This window comes from Ptychodera flava, chromosome 21, assembly GCF_041260155.1.
Source record: "Ptychodera flava strain L36383 chromosome 21, AS_Pfla_20210202, whole genome shotgun sequence".
Lineage (NCBI taxonomy): Eukaryota > Metazoa > Hemichordata > Enteropneusta > Ptychoderidae > Ptychodera > Ptychodera flava.
In genome coordinates, this window is record NC_091948.1 from 12,708,898 (window position 1) to 12,736,780 (window position 27,883).

Sequence of the window (27,883 nt, forward strand, 5' to 3'; positions counted from 1 at the left end):
TTCACACATTCATGTGATTGTTAGATTGGTAGATTTTATTGTCTGAAATTTGCCCCAGGTGCTTATATATATATATATATATATATATATATATATATATATATATATTTATATATTTGTGTGTGCGGTATGTGTACGTTGGTATGTTTGTATCTATGTATGTATGTATCTATATATGTATCTATGTATGTATATATCTATGCATGTACGTTCTGTAAGAAGCAGGGCATTCTACATCTCCACTTTCCAAGGCAATGACTACATGTAACGTGCGACTCAATGCTCAGACGAGAGCTTTCCTGCACGATACACTTCTCCCTGTTGAAGCTGATGGAGCTTTTATTAGTCCAAAACTCCAAAGGTCGAGGCGAAATCACACCTTGGAATTGGGAGTCCATACTCTCAAATTGCAAAGTACTCAAGTTTTGTGATGGTGAACTGCAACAAGACTTCCTTCCTTGTGCACATCATGCATTCTAACAAAATTGCATATACTAGTGCTTCATTCCATGGACACTTGAGAGTTTGAAATTACCCAAACCAACCAAGCAGGGTGACAAGCCCCTCCAGCAAGACTGTACAACTCCATATGCATTTAAATGAGCTTCTTGATTCTATCACAAAGAAAGAAGCAGAGAACCTTTAAGGTAAATCTCGGCAAGGTCTTTCTAAATAGGATTACACTTACAGTACTTTAACCCCACTGAGGTTTCTTCAAAAGGTTATGCATAGCATATAAACAGAGAAAGTCTTGGTGCATGTGTGCATATTTAGGGCATGTAGACACATCATGGCACTAGTACTGCCACCCACAATATGTTCAATGCATGGTTATTTAACACTTTCAATAGTCTGCATGGGCTGACGGTACGAGTGGATCTCAGCATTTAAGGACAAGCGTATAAGGATTACACTTTGGAATCTGAAGATTGCACAGCAACAGGATCAACTTTGTGTTATTGTTTTCCAGACTGCCTATAGTGACACAAGTGTCTGAAAATTAGTGTTCCTTCAAGTTATACTTGTGGAGCTCGCATTGTGCATGAATGTGAAACATCCTAATGTGAACAAGGAAGAAATTACGGGATGTTTGGCAAATTTTATGAGAAATGGACACTTTTGTTTGACCTCTGTGTGACCTTACATTTTGGTATTATCATCAGTGCAACTGGATCAACTTGCTTACAATGTTTGTAACACAGACAACCACACTGGTCACAGACAACAACTCTGGTCATCCTGCAGTAACTAGGCCTTCTTCACCAGCCCCTCCTCTCAAAATTATAATTTTGCATTTTTCTTGACAGCAAACTTTCCCATGAGGAAGCTACATGCAAATGAAATAACATGAATATCAGGACACGAATGGGTCATGAAAGTGTGGCTCTGTGGATCAGATTTGTGGAGTATTACAAAATGCCCACATCAACGCTTTAAGGTAGAATGTGCCTTGGGACAGATATTTGGAATCTCAAATTTCTAAAACACTTTCCTGACCTACCACTTGTAGGGGCTAAATTTAAAGCTCTTGGAGTGAGAAACTATTTCACTATCTTAGTGTTTTGAAAATTGAAAATCATATTTTTCCTCATAGAGTTAACACAGGGTTGGCAGCCATTTTGAATTTCAAATTTCTGTGTATGTCATATTATTTGTTTCTCTAGTACCAAAGTTTGCATGATGACCCTAATGTTTATTTTTGATTTCATTGGAGGATGGTTGAAAGTTCATTGAGGAAAATTTGAGCAAAAGTGTAAGTCTTTCCTTTTCGAGGCGCATACTACCTAAGACTTTTGCTTTTATTCATTATCCTGTTTGTATGTTCAGCTACTACCAATGAATAAAACAATATATGAGTCTACCGTTGAGGTGATCAGCACAACAAGATGCAAGCAAGACACGTGCACAACAAATTTGACTAACGCAACAATGTCGTTTATTGGTCTAAATGTTTGAGCTGTTTCACTGTCATATTGGTTGTTCTTTGAGAAGGATAGTGGTGAAATCAAAATGAGCAAAAAATGACAGAAATCGGTAAAACAGAACTTTACAGAATTTGACAAAATGGGTAGACTAGACAGTATCGTTTCCAATAGAATCCAGTGTTCTTCAAAAATTTAGCAAAAAAATCCTGACAGAAAGTGAGACTGACTAACCCTTTCATCCCCACAACTTTAGAACATCCTTATTGTTTTACAATGTGCGGGTTGGACATAAACGGGTAAATGGGGGTGAATAGAATGAACTCCAAGAATATCAAATAGCTTACAGTATATGTCTTTATTGGATTGTAACAACAGAGAGCTGTGTGAACGAAAATTCTGTTTGACATCAACTTATCATTCTGACCCGAATCACTGAATGTGCACTCACAGCATGTTTGGAGCAGTCTTCTTTCAGCATCCCCTGGATATTGAACCATGGACAAACACATGAATGATATGCACAGATCTATCAGCATAATTTATAAGTATTTGTATGAGGACACAGAGCATGGCTTAAACTCTGCAGAAAGTTATATTGACACAATATTTACTTTTCTAAATTACATATTCATACTGGTAAATAAGCAGTGTTCACAAAGTGTAATATGATTAAAACACACCCAGTGATTTAAATTTTGCTTATTACATTTATATCGGCAAATCCTGCGGAAACGTTTATATTATGGGGTCAAACAATCCTTCAAGCAGTAAGAGTGACTTAGAACTTGACACTGAACCTTAATAATGATGCAGTTTTCAATCCCTGAACAGTTGTTGTTGTTGTTGTAGTTGTTTGGGGGTGGGGGTGGTGACACAACTATGGCAGCACCTATTGCTGGTGAAAATACATTTCCTATCTCTATATACAGTGACAGCTAGCCGTCACTAAAATCCAAACACACCATGGTGTCATCTAGTGCTTACAAAAGGTTAAACTTGAAATTTGAATGGACCATGGTACACATCCACATGCGCAAATGCGCACAGAAATACAAGTAATTCCATAAGAATTTGCACACATGGGTTTGTTTGTACTGCCATCGCATAATCTTTTGAGCATACTGAGTCTGTAGAACATGTCACACCCTTTTTATTCAGGAGAACCATTGCTGGTATTTTGGGTTCAAAAAAAGAGACCTTGCTAAACGCTCTGAAGCTCATCTCAGATTTTCCTTGCTTGAATGTTGTTCGTTACAATGGCAAACTTTGATTCTGATAAATTAACTCAACACTGATATGTCTGTACAATCCTATTTCACAAGCTTTTTTTTGTAAAAAAGCCCAGAGAAATCACATATTTTCCAATTGTTATTGTAATATTTTGTTGACTTTCTGGCGACTGGAATTTTATTATTCTTTGCTATGTCTGATGATGATGATGACAGTGACAAATTAGTTTCAAAGAACCTTGTACATTTGACAATTGTTTTAAAATTCATTAGACACTATATATTTTCTAACAAGCCCCAGAGCACAGCTGCCAGCGAGTACAATTTTGACATCATAGGGTTCCATGCAAGTATTGTCACTACCTGATGCATGAAAATGTTTAATATGGGTACAATAAATGACATCCCTGTACATGAAGGTTGACTGTGTAAGAACCAAACATGCACACCAAACATGCAGACTGCAGTTGGCTTTGACAATTATTAAGGTAGGAAGCGCCTCAGGGGAGAGATATTTGGACTCTCAAATTTTCACGATATTCTTCTGGCCTACCACTTGTGGGGGGGGCTCGTTTTGAAGCGTATGGAGTAAGTAAAGTGTTCACAGGCTTAGTTTTGTGAAAATCAGGAATCTTATTGTCAACCATAGTGATAACACGGGGATGGTAGCCATTTTGAATTTCAAATACATGTACCAGTAAATATTGGGTAATTTTTTAAAAATTAAACAGCAAATTTGCAGGTTGACCCCAAATTTTTATTCTTGATTTTGAAAGAGAATGGTTGAGAGTTTGCTTGAGGAAAGTTTGAGCAAAGTTTAAGTCTTTCATATTCGAGGCACGAACTACCTTAATGAGGCTTCAATAGCAACAAATAATGGCAGTTATTTTCACTCCTCTAATCAAGCCACATTTGTCTCTGGAGATGCAATGCATTTTATACTGATTTACACCGAATTGCTGTTGATAAGAACACATGTACCTCTAAAACAAAATTGACTGAACAGTGTCTTGCGTTACGGCATGCTGTATTTACATAAGCGCCATAAATTCATTGATAATGGACTTGGGTGCACGACAGCATTCACCTGATCAGTGTTTCTCCTAAAGCCAGAAAAACTGGTCTCTTACTCGTGTGATAACAGTAATCTAATTGTATATCATCTGACCGATCCCATGAGAACTTTGTCCTTTTGGGGGGTAAATGACCCAATCGGCTGTAACTTTGTATCCTCATCACACCAACCATTTCCAGCCCAGGTTCTGTGATTGGTTGGTGCCCGAGCTGAATTCTAAATGAAGTCAGCTGATTGCACCAGACATCCTGGGCTACGACTGCAATTTCACACTATACAATTTTAAAGCAATTTGCAAGCAGCGGTCTGCTATGCGATCAATGCCAAATACAGATTTAGAGTCAGTTTGTATTGCGTAAACGACCAACACAGATTTAAAAGTACATGCCATCAATTATTACTCATACATTTCACTGGACTTCACAATTCCATTGAAAAGACTTGACAAACAGATAGCTACAGACAAACACAGATAAAACCAAACATGTGACTGAGACATATTTTTTCAGTTGGCATTACGTCTGTACAGTCTTGTGTACAACACACTTTCCAGGACACCACTAAATATACATTATACATAATTTACATGAAGACAGTCAAACAGGGAAAATAACGGCATTGAGAGCTGCATGTAGTTGTATCGCAAACTCTATACCATGTAAATATCGTCATGAAGAAACATTTCATCAGATTCTTTCATAATCCAGCATGGTGGCTCTGCGTATTTCTAACAAAACAATGGTATATCCCCATTGTTATCATGGGAAGACTCTACCATTTCCATTTTGTTGGGTAATTTTTGGTGTAACTCTTTTAAATCTTTCTTTCTACCCCTTTGCTTCCTAAAAGAAGATTATGACTTTTATTCATGGACTATGTGACAAAAAATGAAACTAAAAGGGATATGTGTATGACTTACTGTCGCTCCGAATAAATCATAGATTCTCCAAAAGTCCCAAGTTAGCAGTATTAGCAAAAGACCTACACAAATACAGGTGGGAATACTTGCATTTAGATGCAGGTTCAACCCTTTCACCACCATGGTTTGACCCAAATCCATTGTTATCAATGGTGATTGTGGACTTCTCCACAGCAAACTTGAGTGAACAGGTTGACCGTGTTTTGCTTGCACTGACATCCATTGGAATTTTTGGCAATCATCCACTAAGAATAGCTCTTTGAGTCAATACAGTACTCGTCTTCAGTTTGGGTTTACTAGCCACACATGCACAATATGGAAGACTCTGATGAAAACTTCATGGTCTAAGCTCATCATGCCTTCCTCTCGTTTCCCCCTCCCTCTTTCTCTCCCTCCCGCATTAAAATGTAAGTGGCCCAACATTGTGTTAAACAATCTTTGGACCATACCATTGAATTGGGAGTGGAAAGCCCACGTAAAAAGTCATAATCAGGTGAAGAATATGATTTCCGGTATCTGTCCATCTTCCACTGATGTTCCGTTGTTGTTGCCAGCGGCATAGGTGAACTGAAAGGATACTTTGCCACTGTTGATTGATTCATGGATTACTTTTCTCATTCCCTTCGTTCCGTAGTGAGAGTCTGGTCCCTGAGAGACAGTAGGGAAAAGTGAATAAAGATTAACACCTTTAGAAAACTAGAAAAGAAAGGCCAAGACATGCATAGTCACTTTTACTATACATATCAGACTTTGACACAATAAAGCGTGGGTTTACACCATTTTGGTGGGCATAGGTTGAATTTGACATGCAAGAAGGTAAAGAAAAATCCTCACAATTTCCTATGGAAAATTTCATCTTGTGTTTATATTATCCCTTGCTGGTCAAGTCATTAAAATAAGCTGAGAAAATCATGATACATGGAAAGTCACTGTTACACATGCACTAGTAAAATACACAATGACCTTCAGGTCAAGTTGGTTAAAATTGCCATGTTTGTGTACGTTTCACTTGGAATGACACGTCGGTGAAGGTCATGTGTATGTGTGATTTCAGAATTAATTGCGACGGCTGAACCTTGACAGTAACCACTGTTCATGTAACTTTGAAAAGTTGGGTTCTACCGGTGAGATTACAGCCAGAGATATCTACATTCCAATTTTTGTGACCTTCATAAATATGACATTCATAAATAATCTACCAATTCCCAGATATACATGTAAGTATATAAGAAAATTTGTATGATTTGATGATTATCTATATTTGTGGTTTGTGATTACAAATACCAACTGCCCTCAATATAGACAACAATTGAAGAAAGCTCTTTTATTTTATGGATGTCACTTTACCTTCAGAGTTGCACACGCTATGTAGTTGACGTTCGGACAGATTTCCACCGGTTCCTTGAACATTACTCTAAAAGTTGAATCCGATCCATCACTGCTAAACCCTGTATCATTCTGTCCCAAAACATTTGTTGAATCCACATGAATTATCTGTACAAATACAAGATAAAATCAGAATTCTCTCAAAATGATGAATACAATGTCTTAAAGGAGACCTTTTTTGTCACAAGACTTAGTGAGTTGTCTAAGGAATCCCTTTTTAATTACAATTGCCTTCTAGGACAAGGTTTTGAGTTTTCTGCTCTGAAATTGAGTGTACTATGGGTTTTACAAAATACCCAGTACCTACACCTTTGATGTAATGCTTTTCTATGTCAAGCTCACACACAATGTACTGGTATTGGCAAATACTGCTGGTTACAAGTAAGGTATGGAAAACATCAATACATCCAACAAATTTACCAAAATATGGTCACTGGGTCGAAGTGGCCATTGTGACAAATACTGGAGCCTCTAAATCTTGCATTTGATGTCCGTGAATATACAGCCACTAAACTTGAGTCGAAAATAAACTGAAAAAAAAACGTTCCGTTTTTTGTCGGAGAATGCACATGTTTCAAAATGTCTTCCCTGTACGACCATTTGACCCCTCTTTGCATATGTCACGAAAGTGGCCGTCATGATTATTCAAATTTATCGTAAGGTTAAAGCGATGCCATGACAATTCAAAAACTCCCGCCAAGTGTATGCAAATGGCTGCGTCATCAGTAATCCCCCTATTGTGCGCCTACAGTCCCATAACTTCTTGTTTAAGGTGGTTGGAAAGGCTATTTTTGCACCAATTCTTTTCTCAGAGTTAATGTCAAGTTTCAAGTGTTAGAATCAAGATATTTAGTTCAAATTTTCAGGATAAGTCTCTTTGTTATTACTTTCTCCGAAGAATATAAAAATTGTATATTTGCAGCCATGATTTTGAAATATGACACCAGTAAATATTAAAATTTAGTTTTCCATATTTTTCTTACATATTTTAATTTAATAATAATTGGATAGTATTAATATTACCAAATTAGTTATAAATATGTTGACACTATTTATTGTAAGATTTGTACGGCAGGATTTGCAAATAAAATTTGTTTTTATGATTTTACATGGGTTTATATATCAAAAAATTATTAAAAATTCTTTCAAATTTCAAAATGTGATTTTTCAAAAAGTACTTCAAATACAGGAAAATTGTGCCGTACAAATCTTATCTGTAACCTTGTTAATAGGCTGTAAAAATTCCATGTCCATATCTCATTTCAAAGTTGGATTAAATTGGTATACAATTATGTAGGAAAACTCTTATTCTGTCAAAAATGTTGAAAACAAGCCATATTTGCACCCCTCGTTTGAAGTCAGAGAGCAGTTTTTTGGGTTAATCTCACTTTTGACACCTCTTTGACACTCAAAGAATCTAAAAATGCATTTACAATAGCAGTCACTCACTCTGAATGCCAGCACCGCCTTGTCAAACTTTCCTGAAAAATAGCAAATAATGACTTTCCCTTTTCAAACATTTTATTAAAAGCTAGGGGACCTCTACCATACACTAAGGACTCCCCAACTTCTTCTTATTTGGTCAGTTTTTCAGAAGTTTTAACAGGCTATAACTCTGCAATGCCTTTGTGCCCAAATGTCTAGTTTTTTTATTCCACAGAGAATGTTGACTACTTTTATATTTTAATAGTTTTGTTGAAATTTATAACTGACGCTCTAGCCTTTCCAACCACCTTAATGACTTTTTAATTATATTTGTTCTGCAGGCAAACCGCAATGCCTTCTTCAACTGCTCAAAGCCTGTTAACTGTTAACTATGTACATGACTGCATACATGTAACGATTCATGACAAGTGAATAAAATAAAAGTTATCATCTAAAATTACACCTATTAGTCTTTCAAGAAATTATCTTTATTTAATAATAATAGTTTGTTTCATCTACTATTTGTTCAATGGTAACTGTATATTTTGTGGATTTGGCAGCATCTGTGAAAAATACTGTAACACATACCTGAATATTGACTTGATAATCTGCAGGGCCGTGAATTGACCCAAAGAGTCCAAAACCCACCACAAATATACGACGGTTGACACTGAATCTGAAGACAAAGAAAAAGACAATCAAGTGGTGAGCAACACGAATGCAAAACCTTGTATAGTAATGGATGATAATTATCAATTGTCAAATAACAGTTCATTATGTGTGATCGATGTTGAAGGACAAAGTTGCTATTCGTTAGCAGCAATTCAAGGAGAAATTAAAAATTTTGCTGCAGATTGATCATGAACTCAAATAAATCACATTGGTGCATGATCTGCTGAGTGTAACATACTAGTCTAGGACCTTCATCAGTAACAGTGTATGCTACATTCCCACTGACACCTATGAGAGTGCTGTGTACACTGTAACCGAGGAGCGGTTCTAGACTAGTTACATACAACGTCTTTCATTGCTGTACAGTATGGTTTAACGCAATACCACAGGATTCAACGCTCATGTGATAGCTGAAGCTGGCAGTGTTCTAAATGTGCGCTATTGCACGTGAACATTGTTACCATTTACATGGTTTTCTAGGCACTATCACCTTCTGCTCTTGTTTAAATGCTTAAAAGCTTTCAAGTCGGCCAATTTTCCATCTATTGAAATGAATTTCAAAAGAATTGTAGACACCGCCAAGATAAGGCTTAGCATGCGTTTTAGAAAATTCTCACTAATTTTTAAGATATGGCAGTAATAGGATTAAAAATTGTACAAAATTACAAACTAGATTATTTCATGGCTGACCAAATCCATGCCCAGGACTGTGAAAGAGTATGTCAAGTATCAGTCTGTAAAATTTCAGGGGATTTTGAGCATATTTGGAGTGGCTTCATCTTTTCAAAAACATGCTGTGCTAATCTGCATATCTATGACATCACACGTTCCATGACCAGCAACCATGTGTCTGCTTGGTTTTGGTGCCAATGTTTTGCATCTTCGGGTCAATAAATGCACAAAAACTTGTATTTTCGTGGATTTGACAAATTTTCCTCAGTAACCATTGCCCAGATACTTGAATCCTTCGGTATCGCCTTAAAGGTTCAAAAGTTTAAAGGTTCAACTTGTAAGCACTATTTTCTGGTAGATATAAAATACCTGGTGGTTGTACACTTCCCTTGCACACATCCATTCTACCTTGATGCAGGTACATTGTAGATTGTCAGACTAATGTGCACACTGCGTCATGTTGAAAACACAAGCATATGTTCTCATCTTTACATACGCTCTCAGTCTATCAGTCTGCTTGTGGTTGTTCTGACCACCATATTTTTCATATGTCTCGTTTTGTTGGAAATTAAAAGAAAATTTACTGACATTATACTGTTTGTAGGCCAAACACAATTTGATTCCACACTTTAATTATTAAAGATACTTTTGGCCCGGCAACTGAAAGTTTCAGTGCAAAGAATAAGATGGTGAAAGACTCAGAAGATCAAACGTGGCTATACAGTATGTTCCACAAATGCATAAGAAGGAACTTCAGACTGACCATTTTAATTTGTTAGCAGATATTTTGAATTTGTTTGAACTCTAATCAGTGCTTTCTGTAGAATGCTTAATACCAGTAGATGATTGTGAGAGAGGTACACTTACTGGCTAACATGAAAAACTCAGACAAAAATGTTTGACAGTTTCTTGCAATGTGACTTTGACATGCAAGGTTGAGGGAATGCACTGAGAGCTGTTTATTCATTCTTTGATGAAAAAAGCACTGAACAAGTTTTTAGGTTTATCACTAAATACAGCCATGTATGAGACAATTGCTGTTGCCTATAGAAATTTGGATGGGTTTTGTCTTTGTGAAGTCTGTCTTTGTTACTGCACATTTTTCATACTTTCAATCTGAATATCGATGGTAACAAGGTATTAATGTCCTCTTTCTGTATGAGCAATTTCCAACAGTCTGCTCAGTTTTCTGACAATAATTCGTTTTTTGCATACTTATGCTGGAACTGTGATGTCGTAGGAATGAATCCTATTGTAGTTACCTTCACAAAAACTTACAAGCATCCAACCATTTGATAGGTTGGTAACTTTAGCCAACCAGATCACCATACATGTAGCTCTGTAGATCGATACATTAACATGCCTTCACACAGATATCGTTACATGTATTTAATAAATTCTCCATGTACAACAACGAGAAAATCTTGTCATGTCTTACATGTGCACCATGCAAGAATAATGTGATAACGAATACTCATACAGAGTATCACTATTTTTGGAGCTTGCAATTCTATTGTACGTCATATTGACATTTTGTGCATATTTAGCATATGTTATTTGGAAGTCAAATATTATTTGATATTATATTAACACTGCATTTCTGACGTGCAGTCAGTCAGCTGACAGACATAAACTTGTTCAATTTAAATGTTAAGTTGACCTCAAATGCTGCGCTGCAATTTGTTGCCTAGCAACTCAGAACAGCTTGTCATTTTTGGCAGGATGAAATTAGAACACCAACTTTATTCATCATGCTTCATTTTTCTCAAGGTGCATAAATACACAAACCTGATTCTGTCACTGGTTCCACTGTAACCCCAACGTGTTTCAATCTGTTGAAAACGTTGGATGTTTTGTTCTTTGCCAGTCAGACAACATCTTGGATTGTCGGGAAACTCCACAGGCGGCTTTGGATTCACAGTGAAGTGCAGGAACAAACTGACTACTTCTCTGTCTTGCAGAATCCCAGACTGTGCTGCTCCGGATGCGAACTCTTCCACAGTCATCAGTGGAAACCGAATAAGCGTCAGGGCACGACCTAGCACACTTCTCCTGTTCTCAGGTGTAGGGCTAATCTGCTGCCTGTGACATTCGGCCTCAGCCCACCGTACGACAGCACTGAAAAGTTTGCATTCCTTGATGCCAAGTGCGTCCCTTTCCAAGACTACGCACAGAGTGTCTAAATCAATATCTGTGAAACCCTCTGCACTGAGTGCCTCGGCTGTGTTTTTGTCAATGGTCTCAAGACACAAAGCTGCAAGTTGGGGTTCATCGAACAACCTCGCTTGGGTCAGGAGCATAAATGCATTGTCTGCGCTGAGATTCCGTTTGAGAAAATCGACACACGCCGATTCCAAGGCTGGTACTGCATACTTCTTGGCTGTGTAGAGGGTTGTCATTACAGTTTCGGGTCCTATTTGAACTTCGTCCGAGTACAGAAAACGTAACAGGGCTAAAAATGCAGCTGGCTCCACGTCTGGTAGTTCCACTTCAGCGGACTGTGTGGCCATTCCGCCGTTAAACATAGCATAAAATACAGCGCTACCTACCGATAGGACAAATTTGTGGGCAGGTATTCGCTGCGTCTGCATGTCTTTACCGACGATGAAATGCACGTCACTAAGAATTTCGTTGTTAAACATGAATGCAAACCGTTCCTTTACCGCTGTTTTCGTAGCTTGCCAGTTGTACGGGATCGACTGAGATGTGCCAGATGCTGATGGAGCCGCAATGTGGGCCCGTTGTTGTTGAGCTGCGTTGATGGGATGGCTTCCTCCAACAGCTCCGGCCATCTTGGGAAATACACACTCCACCAGCAATGCACTTGCTATGCGTGCGGACTTATCTCGAAGATATCTGACGAAATGTGCATTAAAAGCATTAGGTCAGGAGCTATGGGTACTGCTTATACTACCGCTGCCAACGAACCCAACGGATCGCCGAGAAGAGCATCCAAATATAGCTATGAATAAGGGACAACGCATCTAGACACTGACATTGAGCCAAACCCGTACCCGCGTTCACAAACACCGTCTCTGGTGAGCTTATTTCGAGCATGCGCCGTAATCACAAGACATATGAAGGGATATATTTAGTCTCTCGTACATGAAAGTTTGTAATTGCAAACGTGTTCTTTCTATTGCTGCTATAGAGTACTATTAAACCTTACTTTTTTGTACTAAAATCAACGAGTCTCTGTAAAGTTGCATTTAATTAATCTTGTTCAGATAAAAAACAACACCATAATCACAGGCGTTCTTACCTGAAGGCCATAATGGTATGGCCCGATTGCCCACGCTTGCGCAATGGGGAGTGATGGTTTGCATCTTCCGGGTAACTTGCAGTGCCCATTGCAATAACGTAAATACGGCTCTGGTTCTGCTTTTGAAACAAATGTATTCGTAAATCCTCGACGAAGGAACAAGAGGAAACTCAAAATGTCTCATCGTCATAAGAAGATGCAGGCAGATATAAAATGCGTCGAAGACGCGTGCAACGGGGACCCCACTTGCCCATTTACCGGTAAGTTGTCGCTTGATCATCGATGTCTGTACAGGAATCTGGTCCAACACTGCACATTTGATGTGTGCGCTGTTTTCTTCGAAATTCGAACCTCGCCGACACTTTATCGATACTGTTCCGTCATCCTTGAAAAATGACCTAGGTTTGTTTACAATATTCCAAAAACTTTTGTCAAAGTATGATACCGTTCACCGTTGTCGTTCGAAATCATGAGTCAAACGTGACAATAATTTAGTATATAGCGCCAACACGGCATCAAGAGTGTGAAGATGATTACGATGTGCTAGTTTGTTATTGTTTACATCCGCACAATGTCCGGGTTGATTTACTCTCATATTCTGCATGAACATAATCACCCGCTGGCCTTGTCTGGCGGATGCTAGCATTGGTGTAAAAATGTGGTGGCCCACCACCTCGATTGTCAGGTTTCGCAGATCATTAGACTGTGTCAGACCCACACGTATGTGTTTCGTGCTGAATCATTGATGTACAACTTTATGACATCAATACTTGTACAGAGTTCCTGATGATGTGACTGCAGAATTATCGATGGAAAGACAGATTACTCTCCAGACGCTAAACATATTTCCTAATATCCTGATTTTGTCATTATTCACAGGCCAGCCGTTCATATCCTGGGCATTACACATACTGGCAGAGTAATTTTAATTGTCATAGAATATTTCATGAAACAACCATTGATATTGCAGGTCACACGTGCTGACCAGTTAGAGGAACTAAATGTTCATCGTACCTCCTTGACTGTACCATGCACATTTCAGCAAACACTCAACCACAGCCATTACAAGTACACGCAGTGCAACACATTCACTATACACAATACATGAACACCTTGAAATACCGATGTTCCACAAAACAAAGACAAGTTATTATCATCAGCATGCTGTCAGTTTTAAAATGCGTTCAGCTTTTCCCTTCCAAAACTTCTGCAATTTTCAATGAGAGGTGGTCTCTCGGTGGCTGCACCACCAACATCATGGCCACTGATGACCTCCATTTTGAAGATTTTGACTATAATACGGGTGGCCGTAGATCCCCAAGCAAAGAGAGTTGAAGTGAAATATCAAGACCCAACTAGAGAAACTGTAACTACTAGTAAAGCCTTTTAAAATACAGTGTAATTGGGGGGGGGGGGTCTGTCAGTGTCAAATTAACATGTTCATAGCATCTGTGTGATGTGTCTTGGTGAAGTTTAATGGTGTCAGCCTTCAGAGGTATTTGTTTTCAATCTTGTGTTTCATTATTGCCCATAGTAGATGATGATGCAGACCCACAAAGATCAATAATGACTGACATTGCCAAGTATGCAGTTGTTATGCAAATATAGGTCACATTTGGTCACTGGTCATAATTATGGAGGCAACTTGGATGTTTCACTTCAGTAAGAATATCACTTATGTCATCACCAAGCAAAGAGCCAGTTTTTGTCAACCTAATGTTTTAGAGAATTTGAAAACCATACAAAATTTCAGAAGCATGATAACAAACAGTTCCAGTCAAGCGGTATCAAGAGATGCTTCGATGACAAGACCTGGTTGACCAAGTTTTCCAACATAAGATGTACATCATCAGTTACTGCTGTGTATCGTAATTTCAAAATCACTGTGCAAAATGAGGCAATGACAATCTTCTTATAACGGCAAAGTTCAAATTGAATCCTAAATACACATACATGTACAGTGTATATGTACACTCCTTGACTTTGAGTTCTTCATTAATGTGTAATTAATTAGTGACAAAGATTATGAATAATTCAGGTATGTCAGAGATTACTTTGCAGATATACTCTTTTGCGTATCTGAATGCTGGAGGGAACTTTTTCGATATACTGCGCAGGGGAATATTGCTCTACTCAGTGATTACACTATTTCTGCAATTTACAAATGTAGTGTGGATGGAGCATTCAGTTGGTCCCACACAGTGTGGGACCAATTGAATACACCATCCACAAAATGATAATTTGTTTGATGAAATCATACAAACTGTATCCTGTTAAAATTGGTGTTTGTTTCTGACCACAGTTGTTGTTGTACACATTAAATTTCTTTGGTGACCATGTAACCTATATCCTGCCAAGTTTATCTGTCTTAGTAAATGGGGGGGTGGGGATGGAGGATGGAGACTTCTAGATTGGGCTCTGTGTGCGTGTGCGTGTGTGCATCCACACAGCCTCAGACATGCCAAGGCCAATTTCTTTTAAACTTGGAGCAAGGATCCTACACTCTGGCATACAAGTACATGTTGATTGATTTTGTTATATAATCCAATATGGCGGTCTGGCACCAATTTTGTTTCTATTTTCTTCATGTCTGAAGGCATTTTGCGGAATACCTGGACTAATTTCATATACAGTTAGTAAAGGACAATACACTATGACTCCAACATGCACGCCAATTAATTTTTGGATGTCATACAATATGGCTGCCTTTAGGCCATTTTGTCATAAATTTTTCGATCATGTCAAGAGGTATTACTCAGACATGCCTTGCTGATTTAACTCTTTGAAAATTGATGCAAGGAAAATACACTATGATTTACACACATGTATGCATGAGAAAAAATGTTAGTATTCTAACCAATATGATTAAACTTGAATTTATGCACAAATCTGAATCCCTATCCGTTGGAGGTTGTTTTTGACCTAGTTGACCATTAAGCAAATCTTCAGAGAGGAAACCCAAACACTGAAAGGAATTTGGATCCACGAGAATGCCAAATGGCAGCATGCACCACCGTACCACGAATACAGACTCTGGTATATTTGTCTCAGTTTCAGTCATTTTGTTTAGATCGACATACAAACAGCTGTCAGGTCATTGATTGATAAAGTAAATCATCACAACATGGGGCTAGCTAAGTGCAACTCACACATAGCATTCATTAGGTGAGCTATTAAGTCAACCCTTTGTCCGTTATCATGACCACTACTCACTAATTTACATCTGATCAACCAACAAATACAATGTGACTGTGGGGACTGTGTCATCAATGATGATTATAAGGACAAGAACTAGGATTGAGTAGGGTGCAATCAACAATGACTTGTTAATATAAGGACAAGAACCTGGGTTTAGAAGGGTGCCATTACATTGTACTTTCATTAGTGGATGTGGTAAACACTTTGTAAATCATTTGTTCTTCAATGAAATATTTATGACAATAATTAAATTTCCGGTCAGATAAATCTGATAATGAAGTGGGATCTTTCATCATTTTGTCACATGACATGTATACATGTAGTGAATCATCTGGACAGACTTTACCATTGCAAGACTGGTGACACTGTTATCATACAAGCATGCTTTTCACTGACTCATGTACATGTACTTTAATACATGCATAACTGTGGTCATTGCTGTTGACTGAACAAGATAAGAAATGACGTGTGTCACAGCAGTGTACATGCCACTGTATGACATTGAAGTTTGCCACTGTGAACTCACAGGTACATGTACCCTGATCATTTGTTGATTTTGAATACTTTGATCAGAACAGGGTTAAAATTAAATTAATTGAATAAGTTTTGCCGATATTGGTATCTGTATTAGGAATTATGTCAGTCAAAATCTCATGAAATAATTTAGGTCTCAGAAATTAAAAGGAAAAGTGTTAAACACCTGTCCATTCTAGGCAAATACATATTGAGTGTACTTGTTTGTACTCAGTACTGTAGTATCATTGGGGAGTCACTAGTGTTATCAATGCACGTGTACCAAGGATCCACAATATAGCTATGCAGTTAATATTGCAGGCAGTGATTTAACTAAAATTTACATACACAATGGATCCAGTAGTTAATAGCTTGATTTTTCCCTCGGGTGGCAAAGGTCGAGTTATCTAACATTTGTGCAGCATGCCATGATGTGAAAGAACATGCTTTAATAATACACAGCTTTAAAAGGTCAGTACGTAGTTTTTGATGATTTTTTGACTGCTTTTGTTTTTTTAATGTCTACCACAGTTCCTATGTTCTACTCCCAAAAGCATGTTGAGGTGCATAGCATTCTGCTTGTCAACTCCTATCGTTATTGTTGAATTCTGGTCCTTACTTGAATTCAAATGTAATCAAAATCCATGTATTATACACGTACACATGTAGCTGCTGTGTTGAGAAGCTCTGGGGAGTAGAATAAAAACTTACAATTGATATTCAAAACAAAAATAATGAAAAAAAAAATCATCAAAAGTTATAGCTACTGGCTCTTTCCACATATACCTTAAACCTAAACACATCAAACAGTACCCTGTATGTTCTCTGTAAAGCATTAACCATACAGAATGGAGAAGTAGAACTGGGTATCTACACACTGTTATTGACTTCCACTGCCTTTGTGCAAAGCAGGACATTGCCCTGCATTGCACATGCACATATAAATGTAGCAATGAGAAATTTGAGAAAACCAGCCTGAAACCCTTGTCTTTTCGACAAATTTACAATAGTAACCATCATCATCAGTAAATTATCATTGATAAGCTTCACTGCTTGAGTTCACAGCTGTAGCGCTGTGATGTTCACAATTGATGATGCCAATGCACAGCACTTCATATTTTATCACTCCAGTGCTCATGAATTTATGCTGCAGTTCATGAGATAGAAAGACTACTCTGCGTAGATTCCTTCTTTCAAACTCCATCATGTAACACTATGGTCACAAGGAGAAATTCGCATACGATGTCGCAGTATCAGTATGAATGTGTGTAAGTGTGTGTACAGGTTGTCTACAGGAGTATCAATTCCTCTTGATGGCCCAATTTTACAAAAGCCATTTAATCAGTATGGCCTTGTACATGCAGGGATGTCTTCATACACAAATTCATTTCATCAAACCGGTGACACTGCATTTGATCTTCCAAGTTTTACAAGTGCAACGTACATGTACATGTCAAATTTTCTCCGATTCTGAAATCCAGTACAAGCTTGATCTGCACAAGAAGACCATATGACTGGCTTTCAATTTGAATGCAATGAGAGTTTATAGCCAGCATACATTAAAGTGAATTTTACATTTCCCTTGAAAACAAAATGACATTTAGATTTATCAGAACATCAATCCCAAAGATATGCCTACATTTTAACTGGTGCTGTATCCCCCCACCTGTGTTGATAATTACAAATATTAGCACATACGCTGTACATGTATGTTCATTGAGAGAGTACCGGTACAACTCAATGTTCCCTTATACAAGTGTGAAATACCGTAGTCAATTGTTTATAATACAAGTATGGTGAATGTACTATTCGTTAACTGTTAGGCACAATAGAATTATGCATACTATTTCAAATTGACTGATAATTCATTTACAAACAGTACTGTGATAACACTGGAAGTTCGAAGTGCTGAAACTGATGTTTTCTTGAGCTTGAAGCATGTAATTTTGCAATTGCCGGATATCTGTTTTTGGATTTCGTAGAATTGTCATCAGCTGATGTGGTACCTTGTGTTGATGACGAATAGTTACTAGCAAATGATAATGAGATATTTGAAGGATATTTGATCACAGTTGTATGATATTATTATCATCTAACATTAATCTACTACTGTACAACAGTGTTGTTGGCAGATGTTTGCTTGACTGAGTGTGTGCAGTGTAATCATTGAGGGATGTATCTTGACTGTTGTATAGAGGTGTCATTAATTGATACCTAAATGTACCAGTACTCTGTAGTTCCTAGTGTGTGATATAACTGTACACTGTACATTTTTCCCAGATGTTCACACAGTTTCTAATATTCACTAATTTTTGCTGATATTTTTCTTCAATGTAATCCTTGGCCTGATGTCCATTTACATTTTATGGTGTAATGATTTAATTCATGTTTAACATTTATGTATAATATGTTACTGCCATTGATGAATGTTTTAATAGTAGTACTTCCAAGTTCATGTGTGTACCTTGTTTGATGGTAATCATCACTTCCCGATTGATACATGTAGATTGTAATATGCGACATGTACATGTAGTGCCAGTAACATGCATCGGCAATCACATGATACAGGTTATGGTTACATTGCAACTTACATGTACGTGTACATATACAACCTGACATTTCCCCCTCCTGATAAATATTGGAAGACAAAACCTACCTGTATCATAAGTCGTTGATCATTTTACTGTTTGTTGATCATCCCAAAAGATTCAAAACTGTAGATTTTGGGCTTTTTGCTTATTTTCTATGCATAACAGTGTATCACATATATGCTTATCAAGAGCGTTGGACTAAGAATAATTAAAACACGTACAGCACAAAGGAAACTCTCTGGCTTTGACCTCAAACCCCCTCCCTTCTCACCTGGATGAACGTTTGGAAGAGACAAAATGGAATGACGAAATTGTGATTTGAACTATTTTCAAAACATGATAAATTGTTGAAATAGGTCGATGGAAGCCTAAAAGTGCTGAAAGGTTTTTCAATCAACATTTCAAGACAAATATCAGAATGTTGATCAAGTATCATGTATTCTGTATACCAGTGTGTGTGTAATCTTGGCTTAGAGCTGAACCGACGTCTGTTTCAGGCCGAAGTGAAAAGCAGCCCTTCTCCTAGTTACCTTGATACATGTACATGTAGTCACCGTTGTTGTATGAAGGTCATAGTACCACATCAGATTTTACTTGTGAAATCCTGTTCTGTTTTTCTTCCTCTCAGATTTTGAGCACGGAGAGAATACTTTTAGCTTTACATGTACCAAGAAGGATAACAAAGTTGTATTTACATTCCATATGTCTGATGACTACCCAGGTAAGTAAATATTGATTCTCTGTCAAGTACGTTCTTTCATACTCATCAACAGTAACTGACTCTATGGTGCCAGTCGGAAAAAACATGCAGGTTGTGCGATCTACTACATACAGCCAGTGTATTGTTATATTTATCAAGTACAAATTCGAGGAAAACAGGTAGTGAACTTTGTATCAACTATTTAATGGAAACTCAAAAAACAATCTGTCCCAAAATGTAGACTCCATAGAGTTATTCTTGAAAATCAAGTATATGGCTCACTACTTGATTTTGTTCAGTACATACTGTACTACGTACAACACATCTGAGCAAGTTTTGTGCTTATATCAAAAATTCTTAAACATAATAGATTACCACTCTTTGGTTTTTAACTTGGAGAGGGTTTATAAGTATCATGAATATTTTATGGTACATGTATGGTACAGTAATTACAATTTACAATGACACCCTAAAAATTTCATGGTGAGTTTGTTATTTATCAATTAGTGCAATGATACTCGTTCTAGCAAAGATTTTGACTCTCAATTTCCATGTTGCCCTTTCTCTGGTTCAAGCTCATATTAAACATCCTGATGATGACTGTCAGTATGGTAATTTTCACAGTACTTTTGATTACGTGGTCTACTCAAACTATATAGTGCAGTATATCAGATTGTAATGTCCAGTGATCAGATAAAGTGGACTACATATATGCATCGGTCAGCATGGGATTTTTCAGAATGTCATTGTGGTATTTCCGATCAATGTGTCCATTGTGTTGCCTACTTTGGATCATGTTATCAAATTTATGGGATTTTGCCCCCTGGCTTGACATGGCAAACTTTTGACCCTGTAGTTTGTCAACCCCATTCTGGTAGGCACTAGTAACGGCATTAGTTTCGCTTCCCAGGTTTACTGGTCATTGTGAAAGTGAAACCACAGAAAACCTTTATTTAGTTTCTGTCCTCTGGGATACCTGTAAATCTCTGTTTGGCTATAGTATTAGAAAAATGCCTCTGGGACAGCTCTGGTCCACCTCTACATGTATATAGGGGCTGATTTTGGAGCTTAAAAAATGGCTGCCGTGACAACACTTTGGCAGAAATTCAGTGACTCACTACCTGATTTTGTTCAGTACATACTACAACACATCTGAGCCAAAGTTGGTGCTTATATCAAAAAGCACAATAGATTTGTTAAGCCGCACCACTTGTTAAGGAAAGGGCAACTCTTTAACCCCCAACAATAACAATATTAATTTGTTGATAACTTGAGCTATAAAGCACTTGTTTATCTTTAAAACTAGAAAACAACTTGTTGAGATAACTGATCATTGACCAGATTTCCATCTGATCAGCTGAGCTAGCTGTTAATCATTGTCAGAGGAGTGTTTGTGCATAGATTTCTAACTGCCTGGTTGAACGCTTAATCTTGTTTTGGAGGTCAGTATCACGTGATGGAATCGAAACTGAGTTTGGATGGGATACATGTTTGTGCTGTCAGACACTTCCTCGCCATTTAAGGTGTAGAATAGCTACATGTTTACAAGTTAGCATACAGTACCTCTTCAGATCCTGTATCTTCACACCTCCACAAACAAGTGGCTCCTCTATGAGCTGCTGCATTGCGTCTTCAAGCATAAGCTTCTTTGAATTCAACACGCACGACGGTGTTTGTTGTCCATTCTGAAATCAAGTGTCAAGTGGTCAAGTGGTCATGATGCCCGGATAGGATCTCACAGGTAAAATACAAGATGAATCTTTGCGCTGTATGCAACCGCTGTGTAAAGTGTTATACACCATCAGATTCGGTGTCTATACTCTAGCTTCTTGATTACAAAGTCATTGGTTTGCAAAAAATCTATTTAAGTTGCATGAATATCAATTTGTGCTGACAAGTACTCACTGGTAAACAAATTGACCTCAAAAGTTTTGTTTGTTAATGATAAATATTACAAGTAAAAAAACATACTGTTTTTCAACCAACCTTTGGAATAACCCATCACTTTCAATAGTGTCTGATCCTTTACACAGAGAAAAAGAATGGACCTTTCTAAAAACAAGTGTGACCTTGGCAAAATGGTGCTATTTCTGTTTTAGTTATTTTCATTTTTTTTAATTACCAAAGCATTTTCAGAAAGTCAGTGCTCAATCTTTGGTCACCCATCAGCAGACTTTTTTTTTGCTATAATATGGATAATCTGTTCAGCACGATTGACATTTTGAAATGACTTTTTTCCTAAATAAGATGCACAATGAATATGGCAATTATCAAAGCTTTTCAATGAGAACGTGGAAACACATCGTATCTTGGAAACGAAAAAGAGCTTAGAGCATTTTTCTGTGCAAAATGTCATGCTCTAATAATAAATACTAAACTCATATAGCTAGCTAACCTTTCAAAATTTTAATCTCTATTTTTTCATCCATTTTTTTTCCTGTGAATTTTGTTTTGGAAGTGATTGTGGGTGTTCATACAAGTGTACTTTGGGCCAGAGAGAAAACTGTTGTTGTTCATTAGATGTTTTTGTCAAAGCTACTTAGATGGCAGGCAGAATGAAATCTTTTTTCACAAACCAGCAAATCTTCCACAAGTTACATTATTACTGATGACTTGGAGTCTAGGTTTTACAAACCGTCCACAATAATAGAGACATTACATGATACACAAGCAGTGTTTACAGAACAAATTCTGTGCAGTTGCAGTGTTGTCTTTTCAAACTTCCTCAAGTTTGGTTTCTAACATGTGCACTTTTTTCATTTTTCATTCAGTAATTCACCCGATCATTGAATGCCTACACACACCACCAGAGAAAACACAGTGAACATGACAAACTTAATGTTAAGGATGTACGATCGGTAAAATTAAAAGTAATGTCATTTCTCTAAATTGTCGATTTTTGGATTCTCCTTTGTAAGTATTATCAAAATGTGTGATAAAATATAGGGGTCACCCTGCTCGTTTGTGAGATACATGACCATGAATTTTGCCATTTATAAGAAAAATTGCTGAGTCAGCATTTTTTCACCAATGCATTTCTTTGCACGAAATAATTCAATTCTGTTTATCTCAAAATTTAGCAAGGTGACCATATCATTTTATTTGATCACTATCATTTATTTCTCTAGACTGAGCTTTTTGCAAATTTTTACGAAAATGACAATAGTAGAAATTGATTTTCCTGCAAATTTCAATGTAATCCTATGGGAAGTGACAAATTCCACGCACGCATACCGCTCGTACATCCTTAAATTGCAGACAGATACCTTCAACTGAGCTTTGACATTGACGCAACCATGAGATCTTTCATCGTGATGCATCTTTATGCTTTCAATGCATTTCCTGTTAAAGTCCGATGATACACCTTTTATCACATGTCAGTAACTTGTTGAACAATTCCACGAATGTATAATCATGACTGAAGCTGAGCAATGTCTCTGGCGGCCATCATCACATGGAATGCTGGTGATCGAATTAATACTCATGATGCACTAACCTTAATGAAACAGGGATATTACTGCTGAAAATTGACTTCCTTTACACGGTACCACATAAAAATACTATACTGCTATTCAACATGTTGATCTTTGCCCTGCCCTGACTCCATACAGAATTCTCGTTGGAAGTCCCATGGATGGGAAAACTCAAGTGACTAACCAACAACACTAAAATAATTGCAGTGAGGAAGTATGTATGGTATATTTCCCACAATTTCAACAAAAATCCAAATTGGCTAGAGAAGAGGGGCGATTCCGAGTTACAGGTCATTTATTCTTCCTGGCCTTACCATCCAAATTTGCCTTTATATTCCCGTTGTGTTCATGCTTACTAATATTTCAATTGTGTTCATCTATTTCCTTGCTTGAATGACGACAAAGAGGCTGTGCATATGTCAAGATGCACATACAGTACAGCACCTTTATGCACACTGCAGTACTGAAAACTTTATGTTTCTCGGTGGACTCTCCATAGTGCCTTTTTTCGTAGTGACTGGTTGTAAAGCGTTTATTGTATTAAAGTGCTGCTCACAATTTACTGTAGACTTCTGAAGGTTGGAGGCATGGGCTTCAAGTGCTAAAGGTACCTTAGCAGTCAGTTCAATCGTTTGTTCTAACCGCTTGAAGCTGAATTGACAAGTAGGCTGTCCACAGTCCAGTATTTGCTGATAACAGATTCTGTCAGGAGGTGTCTTAAAAGCAAAATACAGCATTATGACATACAGTTTTCCATATGCCCGTAATGGCAGTTCATGTCTCTGAAATGAAAAACTGAAACTTTTACTCAAACAAACTTTCAACCATTCTCTATCAAATCAAGAATGAAAATCGGGGGTCACGTCCAAATTTTGATACTCGAGGGCCAAATTACCCAATATTTGCCGATATTTAAAACTCAAAATGGCCACCATCCCTATGTTATCTTTATGGGGGAAAATGTAAACATTCCTGATTTTCACAAAAGTAAGCCAGTGAAAACTTTCTTTACTCCATGAGCCCCTAAAAGTGGTAGACCAGACAAATATTGTAAACTTTTGAGAGTACAAATAACTGTACCTGAGGTGCATCCTACCTTAAAGTTGATGGTGAATGACTTTGGTCAATTTGTCTTGGTCTGTCTGAAACTGCAAGGAAAGAAAAAGTTACTTTCGTGAAAGTATGCCAAAATTCAAATAGTGGTCGCAATCACAGAAAAAATGTTTGAACAAATGCTGTTAGAAACAACCAGCACACTAAAAGCATGTGAACTGTGTCAGCTATCGCCAGATGTTACCATCATTGCACTTTACTTAGAAGATGTGTTTCACCAAATTTTTCCTAGTCAATTACACAATGTGTAGTAATTTGTATATAAAAAAATTACCGGTCCATAACATGCCAACAGACAATAAGATTGCGTAACAAAAAAGTGTTAGTATCATGAATAGAGAGTTGATAGGGATAATTAAAAAAAGACGAAAAACTAATGATTACAAATTTCAATTGCCAAAAGATGCTGGCAATAAAAATCACAAATGATAAAATTGAGTGAAAAGGTATATCTTTGAAACCAATATTTCTGCAGAACCTGTACCTCTATATTGGCAGGGAGTTTCTGAGAAATGTGTTGATGGGATATAAATTATAGAATGATAATTTGATGTATGTCACTGATATGAACTGACCCCGCTGTAAACTACGGTAACAGTAACGGGCAGAATCTGACAGCTAAATGACTGATATAGACTTCTCAGCTAGACACTGCCAAAGTGCTTGGTTTGACGAGATTGTATGATGACATCCTGTCGTCAAAATTTACAGAGCTGTTATCAGCTTTTTAATGCTAAAAAAATCCAGATACGTAGTGGTATTATTGAATCTATTTTGTGTCAGTGTGTGCCTGCATGGCCATCACAGAGGGCAGTAATCATCCAGTTCTCAGAAAAATGTAGTATGCATAATACATGTACCGGTACTTTCAGGGGAATTTCTCAGAAAAAACGACAGTGCGTTCATTCACAGGAAATTTAAACTCAGTTCATCATTACAACAATTTCAGATCATACTATGCTGTCCTCTTCCGACAATCCTCATAATCCTGAAGTCAAGAACGAAAGAATCCCGCTTATTTTTGCTGAAATCGCTGCAGGTAAGTTGCGACATATTGAAAACGTACTTTTTTAAGCTTTCTTTTTAATCCCTGAATACTTGCTGAGTGTAAAAAGTGTCCTTTTAGTATATTTTATCTGGTGTACTAGTTATCAGATACAGTGCTCTCTGTGTTTTTCCTATTTTAAGATCAATATTTTGTCAATTGTATTGATATTTAGATTCATCTCAATTAAATTGATTGTAATAAAGTAATATTTAAAATAAACTCTAGCACCTGTAACAAGTGAAAAAGCAATTGACAATGTCCTGAAACATTTCTGTGTTGCAACACCTGTGCTTTGCAATCTTTGATAAAGTAGGTGTCTATAACTTAGTTTGTATATACATTTTAGGGTTGTAAAGCTGCATTCATCAATCACGTGCAATACTCCAATAAGGCCAAACAGAAAAAAAATATGTTTCCAGCAACCTGACCTACTCTATTTAAAACACGCCCACCACTAACTTTTTCACATTTGCAAAAATCACGCATGATCTTGGCAAATTTTCCTGATTTTCAGTAGGGCACACCAAAATAAAGATAAGAATAAAAGAAAAGTTCCCAACTGAGGTCAGATGTTCCAAGATATTTCGTGACCAAAATTTTCAAAGTAATATTTAAAAATACTTTTGAAGTATTTCCTTGATGTTTCACTATGCTTACTGTGCAGCTTGTTTCATGCAACAGCTCATTGCTGTCTGAGATCTCAGTACTTTATAGATGGACTACATGTACTTGTTCCACATGTATGTCTTATCATGATGGTCTTCTATGCTTTCTTGTTTGTTTTCGGAGGATTTTTTTTATTCATTATAGCATTTCACACTCTTTCACCCTTTGCATCTCTCAATGGAATTTACACAAAGTGACTTTAAAGTTAAAATTCTGCAACAACTACAGCCCTTCTTTGTCCGGAACAAATATCTGACTGTCACTGTCCTTTACGTAATGAAACTGAAAGTTGGCATTCCAGTTAGACTTTCTCACAATCCCATGCAACTTCTAACCTCTCTATACGTTTCTGTGCCCTCACTGATCTGTCCAGGCAATACCCACATGATGATGCATCTCAAAACATCATCAGTTTATTGAGCTATGCCACACAGCATAAATCATCAGTGCCATTAGGAGACCACCACGTTGTAATACCACCATGTACCAGGAGACTGCTAAACAATCTATTCATTGTTTCTCCCTATGTCTAAATATGTAACAGTCAAAGCGTTTATTTCGATTACTATTCAGACGAACATTGCTTAGATATCATTAGGGGAATGAATTTTTAAACCAAAATTATTGGCCAAAACTGATGTTGATGAAGTTTTACCCTGTTTGCCATTGCTGATAATTCTAGTCAGTATACATGGGGAAGTGTGCAGGGAATGTGGGTTGGAAAAGACATCAGGTCAAAAGGGTTACATACTGTGAAGAAAAAATGACTCATAGTTCTTCTGGATAAAGCCACCAAATCGATATAAAAAAGGGACGATATTTAAACATCAAATGTATATGAATCCTAGGTTTGACCACAGTTCAGTGGATTATCAGCCCATTATGTGTGAATTTCATTTCCTAATCAGAATATTAAAACATAAAAGATACTTGATCTTCCATTCACTTGAGGTTTTGATTTGGTGGCCAGGAACCAATATAAACCAAAGTACAATAATCACTGGCACTGTATATATGGTAGTATATCAGCTAAGATTTAGGATAGAAAATTTTCTGAGAAAACCTTGCATCGGGATTTTGATAAGCGTGGCATTGTAGAGTTTATATGGTATATTGAAGGAAAGTTAAAAAGTTTAAAAACGTCAAATGATGAGCTTGACCTTCGGAGCAGTGGTTACAACATACATTCACATGTAACCTTGACACACGTCTGCTGTCTTCTAGTTTTATATATATATATATATATATATATATATATATATATATATATATATATATATATATATATATATTCGGAGCAGTGGTTACAACATACGTTCACATGTAGCCTTGACACATGCCTGCTGTCTTCTAGTTCTATATATATATATATATATATATATATATATATATATATATATATATATATATATCAAGGTACAGGTGGTTGAATACAGAACCATTCTACTTCCCAGCATTCATCCAAACATGAGATGACTAAGCTGCTTATTTTCTCTCCAGACCTGTGGAAAAAAATGGATCTGAAGCTGCCGACGACAATTATGAACGATGATAGCATGGAATCCAAGGATGAAAACCGACCCGACTTCGTCACCATGGAATCTGTGGTAAGATGCAGGCAAATCAGTCGCAGCTCTAACTGTTGAAGTGAAACTTTTAGAAGTCCATCCTTGAAATGGTGGTATTAAAATTACCATTATGTTCCTGCTGTAGATTTTTGAGAATTTTACTTGATATACATGTAAGCAAACTCTTCCATATGTAATATGATATTGTTGTGTCTATAGCTTCTTCTTTCAGAAGTCCTCACTTACTGTCTGTTATGTTTCTACACTTTCTCTTTTCCTTTCATGGAAAAAATATCTCATGATTTGTAACGTCATGCTTCAATGCCAGTATCAGATCTCCCTGTTCATGTGTGGTAATGCTTTCTGTGGTTTTGTCATGTTCATGCGGTTGATGACGTCTTTGTCAAATTGTTGTGATTAAGCTGTTCACAATAAAAAAATCTACAAT

General features: G+C 37.1%; 2 protein-coding genes across 2 annotated transcripts in view; one reads left to right on the forward strand and one right to left on the reverse strand.

The window, feature by feature from the left end:
* Window positions 1–1,913: 1,913 nt before the first annotated feature.
* Window positions 1,914–12,362, reverse strand: LOC139121451 (BTB/POZ domain-containing protein 2-like). The gene is made up of 4 exons (XM_070686319.1): window positions 11,092–12,362; window positions 8,548–8,635; window positions 6,496–6,642; window positions 1,914–5,796 (listed from the first exon to the last, which is right to left on the reverse strand). Exons 1-4 carry the CDS (start codon window positions 12,093–12,095, stop codon window positions 5,638–5,640), a joined length of 1,398 nt encoding a protein of 465 aa, XP_070542420.1. The 5' UTR covers window positions 12,096–12,362; the 3' UTR covers window positions 1,914–5,637.
* Window positions 12,363–12,610: 248 nt separating this feature from the next.
* LOC139121449 (protein mono-ADP-ribosyltransferase PARP6-like) overlaps window positions 12,611–27,883 on the forward strand; it is a 31,373-nt gene continuing 16,100 nt past the window's right edge. Inside the window, exons 1-4 of the mRNA XM_070686315.1 lie at window positions 12,611–12,825; window positions 19,496–19,588; window positions 25,103–25,192; window positions 27,368–27,474. Of these exons, the coding sequence (XP_070542416.1) occupies window positions 12,741–12,825; window positions 19,496–19,588; window positions 25,103–25,192; window positions 27,368–27,474 (375 nt within the window). The 5' untranslated portion in view covers window positions 12,611–12,740. The remainder of the gene's footprint in view (window positions 12,826–19,495; window positions 19,589–25,102; window positions 25,193–27,367; window positions 27,475–27,883) is intronic.

Coding starts and splice junctions, on each gene's coding strand:
- LOC139121451 (XM_070686319.1), bottom strand. CDS start 12,095: ATGGCCGGAGCTGTTGGAGGAAGCCATCCCATCAACGCAGCTCAACAA. Junction 8,636..11,091: donor GGAACCAGTGACAGAATCAG/GTTTGTGTATTT, acceptor CTTTGTCTTCAG/ATTCAGTGTCAACCGTCGTA. Junction 5,797..6,495: donor TAGCGTGTGCAACTCTGAAG/GTAAAGTGACAT, acceptor ACTGTCTCTCAG/GGACCAGACTCTCACTACGG.